The sequence below is a fragment of the Carassius auratus genome, chromosome 37 (genome assembly GCF_003368295.1).
Source record: "Carassius auratus strain Wakin chromosome 37, ASM336829v1, whole genome shotgun sequence".
Taxonomy (NCBI): domain Eukaryota; kingdom Metazoa; phylum Chordata; class Actinopteri; order Cypriniformes; family Cyprinidae; genus Carassius; species Carassius auratus.
This window is the reverse complement of record NC_039279.1, coordinates 12800200-12804899: the sequence shown is the minus strand read 5'-3', so window position 1 is coordinate 12804899 and position 4700 is coordinate 12800200. Positions and strand designations below refer to the sequence as shown.

Below are 4700 nucleotides of genomic sequence, written 5' to 3'. Positions count from 1 at the left end.
CCACGACAGTCCCAGTCCCACCGCCCCCCCAGTGTTCCAGTCAGGGTCGCTTCCTCGCCCGAGGCCTGTGCCTAAACCACGTAACAGACCTACTGTCCCCCCTCCGCCCCAGCCTCCAGCCACAGGAAGCGACAGCAATGGAATTTGCAGTGCTGCCTTCAAAACAATGGGTGAAGCTTTTTTATTTCCGTCACATCTGTTTTTTTCTGTGAGTTGCATAAGGTTTCAGAGCACATGAATACTGTGTCTGAAAGCTGAATAGAATATCAATTTAAGAAGGCAACAAGCTACATATGAAATGTAGTTATTAAAAAAAAATAAAAAAAATGGATTCAATTGTAATACCAATATTTTTTTAATAGTTTAATACATGGCTTTAGTTTATAAAGACATGATTTTGCTACTATTTACTACACCGAGATGAACTGTCATTGAGAGAAGGACACATTTATTTATAATTTTACATTAATTATTTTACTTAATTTTACAATGTCAACCAATTTTACGATGTCAACCAATAAGAGCTACATGACTGGTTTTACCCAAAATTAATACACTGCTATAACTTAACATCAGTTATGTTAATAATATCACATAATTCCACCATTTATGTTTGAGTGAGATATGTTTCATATGTCCTTGATGTGCAGCACTGTAGTGGAAGTAGGGATGCAAAATTGTCAATGTTTGTCAAAAAAAAAATGCCTCTTTGAATGAAAGACCGTATGAATATTAGTATTTTATTTAATTTTATCGTTGTTCTGTAAAATAAAATGTGCATTGTTTTTATTATTAAATACTATTTTATTTTACAGCACCGTAGTATTATTACTATAGTAATAGTTCTTTATTGGTTCAATATTGATTATTAATTATTGTATAGTCATTGAAAAGATTCTATTTAAAAAAAAAAAAAATCTGTTTAAAGAATCCTCATTTTAAAGCTAATCCATGATTTTTCAAATTTATTGTTTTACAAGAAAGGCAGAAACAATTGTGAAGCACTTTTTTTTATACACAGATGCCCAGTTACAGTCAATAAACACAGTCTAATAAATGTAAGCACTGTATGTGCATAACAAATTTATTAGACCACCTGTCATAATAAAGACAAGTATTTTAGGAATCTAGGAATCATGGTCTGACTTCCTTATCTTGTGTTTTACAGATTCGGGAATGACATTTAAACCACTGGGTCGAGCTCTTGTTCCTGATATCACCGTTGAGAAGCCTGTTACCCAACTCAAGGACATAGACCTTGACACAGAGAGCACCGTCCTGTAAAAACGGCCTTGACCCCAAACACACTTTCCCTTAACCAAAAGTTTGCTAAAGGGCTGCTCTTCTCACCTTTACCAAAGTGTTTATCATCTTTGCTGTACTTCCCGAATACACTATACTTAAGATGATCAACAATCCCAGCGTGCACCAGGGAAATGATGTTGGACGTTTATTTTAACATGCCTTTTCGTGATGGCAGCAAAAAAAAAAATAAGACCTGTATTGCATGAGAAACTGAGTTGAGAAACAAGAAACTCATTTGTTTGTTACATGGAGGTGAGTCTTAAGTGGCCTTAGCTAAACAAAGCAATTAATCGATTTAAAAAGTGGAAGACGCTTAAAAAAGGAAAGAAAGAAAAACTGTGGCTTTATGACGATCTTGCGACTGCAGGTCTCCTGTCATCTAATACAGTACAAATACAGTACATTCCTCTTTTTTTTCATTTGTAAAGCCTTACGTTTTCAGTTTGGAAACAAGTTTCATTCAAATCATTGGTCAGATGATTAGTTGTCTGTCTTTCACAGCTAATGGTTTCAGAATTTTGGGGCATTAATATGACTGGACCTCAGCTATGTGTAACAGTAGTCCTGATTGGTTCATATGTGAGAAAGGTCATTTGCTATTGGACATTTGATTGTGAAAATTAGAAGTGTTCAGCTGTCAGTTTATGTTATGTAAAAGGTCAAAATATGTGCTTTAGTGATATTCTGGTATAGAAACTTTGTTATGGCTTTGTTTGTATGTTTACCAGGCCTTGAGATTTATAGCTTTGTATTTCCCTCCTTTTACCTCTGATATGGTACCAAAGTGGGGAAATATGTGCCACTTGGATGTTAGACTTACTGTATAATAGCTAAGAGGAGGTATAATTGCTTACATTTTCCACTCCTTGTCCCGTATTATATAAACTCTTGATCGTAATTATTGAATTAAGTTGTTTTGTTGATATTTCTACCAAAACACAAGAATGAACCCCAGTAGTGATAATTATCAGCCTGTCGGCCTTCACGACGTTGCACACCCGTAAGGCATCGTTCATCTTCGGAACACAAATGGAGATATTTTTGATGAAATCAGAGAGCTATCTGACCTTCCATAGACAGCAAAGCAACTGAAATATTCCTAGGTACAGAAACGTAGTAAATACATCGGTAACACAGTCCATGTGACATCAATGGCTTGACAGTTTTGTGATGCTACAACTCTTTTTTTTTTGTACAAAGAAAACAACAACATAATTTACTTAACCATTCTTCTCCCCCGAGTTACTTCTTTGACTATTTTGGAGAGTACCCAGAGAACGCATTGGACGTAATCAGCATTGTTTACGCTCTGGGGGAAAGCGTGAGTATGCATTATTGTACTACTTTCAAATGGTGGAAGAAGTAGTTTGTAAATTTTTATTTTTGTTTTCTTTGCACACAAAAAAAGTATTCTTGTAGCATTGCAAAACTGAGGTCGAGCCACTGATGTCACGTTTCTGGACCTGGGAATATTTCAGTTGCATTGCTCTCTATGGAAGGTCAGACAGCTCTCCGATTTCATCAAAAATCTTAATTTGTGTTCTGAAGACGAACGAAGGTTTTAGGGGGGTAATTGATGACATAATTTTCATTTTGGGGTGAACTAACCCTTTAATGATCAACACGATCAGACGTTATCTAGTGTGAACCGCTTGCTGAACAGATACATGGTGACACTGCTTCATGCTCTTCCTCAAAAACATTCGGAACATGATTCTGATTGATGTGGGAGAGAAAAATGTAAGTGATCATGCTCACTGTCAGCTTTTCTTTATACATTTTCCTTGCCTTTACCATGCTGCCTTACCCAAGTACATTTACAGGAGCTATTTTACCAAGGTTTGGAGAGTACACGGACTTCACGCTTATGAAACGAAAAGTTGATGGTGCATTTGAAGTTTAGAGCATTCACGTCGGAAGACAACATCTTGATTGAATTTGGAACGAGACAAAAAGTGCTTTGTATTACTGCTTCAAAGTGAAATAAAAAAGTTTCAACAGTTCATTGTGTAGTTGTTGACTTCTCAAATGTAGTTAAGATATGTCTTATTTATTTATTCGTTAATTTATTTATAAATGTATAAATATAAATGTATTTTCTTTAACAGTAGTTTTGAATTTATAGGTAGCACAAAATTTGAGTCCATTAATGGTTTTTGATAATGAGCTGAGAATAACTGTACTTCTCCAGCTGAACTCACACCTCGCTCTTGCTGTGTTTGCCATCATTCAGTTGACTAAAATGTCGTATGCTCAATAATTTATTCCAGTCTCGATGCACACTGTGTAAGCTTTCATTGTGGGAAATGACATTTGGCAAAATATTGTCTTCTCTACTACAGCCTGAAGGAGACCAACTGACTCTTCATTATTTTGCTTCTTATATGCATACTTAGAAAAATAATTATGAGATTATAAAAAAGAAACCATGGGATAAACAAGTGGCAATCAATCAATTGGGACACTAGTCAATTATTTTTAGCTTTAAAAAACATTTGACTACAGAATAATCACAATCAACCGACCAGAATCGAGTTTTACAGATATGACTAATAAAGTATTTATTCATGCATTAATTTTAGTCGGTCCTGTTTGGATTTTCTTTCAGCACCTTGGTATATAGGAATGATATAAACCAGATCTCATTCTGAAATGTCAGTTATTTATGATTTAGCCTTATATATCAGTGGAGAGTGTGTCAAAAAAGAAAAAAAAAAGATTTTTGTATAAATGCAAAACAAAATTTACTTTACAATCTGACATGATTATACACAGTTGAAGATACCCCTTTAAATCAGATTTAAAACTTGTTGAACGTGACAATAAAGCAACAATAAAAAAAAATAGCCTACAACTTTTTAGCCTATTGCCATTTTTGCCATTTCAATTATGTAAAAAGTATTAGAATTTAGTAGAATTTGGAACCCCATTGCCAAGAAGGGGTTTAGGTGGCCTACAACCGGCTTTAGGTGTTTAGTTCATGTCAAAGTATCCAAATATCCACATGTTTCCTGGCAGGACATCGTCCAGAGCATAACACTGACTCGATCTGCCTTCCTACACAAGTACATCCTGCTGCCATCTAATGTCCAGGCTACGCTACACAGCAAACTGAGATGCACTGTGTGTGTTTTGACACCTTTCTCTCATGGCCAACATGAAGCAATCTGAGCTACAATACCACTTCTGTGTGATCGGACCAGAAAGACTCATCTTCACTTCAAGACTTGTTCCACGTGCTTCAGTCAGCCCTGGGACCCATGACCCTGATGTCAGCTGTTAACAACATAATCTTTGTTATTCACTTCACCTGTCAGTTCTTCTAATTTTGTGGCTGAGCAGTGAAAACATCCATAAGTGGATACAGTTTCAGTATAAAATAATTCCACAGAGTT

At 35.6% G+C, this 4700-nt stretch overlaps 1 protein-coding gene across 2 annotated transcripts in view; it reads left to right on the top strand.

Moving 5' to 3' along the window:
- Positions 1–3308, top strand: part of LOC113056252 (rho GTPase-activating protein 17-like) — a 25504-nt gene extending 22196 nt beyond the window's left edge. For both annotated transcript variants that reach the window (XM_026222878.1, XM_026222879.1), the window contains 2 exons: positions 1–170; positions 1169–3308. The exon at positions 1–170 is cut by the window's left edge and continues 364 nt beyond it. In XM_026222878.1, the coding sequence (XP_026078663.1) occupies positions 1–170; positions 1169–1284 (286 nt within the window). In that variant the 3' untranslated portion in view covers positions 1285–3308. The remainder of the gene's footprint in view (positions 171–1168) is intronic.
- Positions 3309–4700: the final 1392 nt, after the last annotated feature.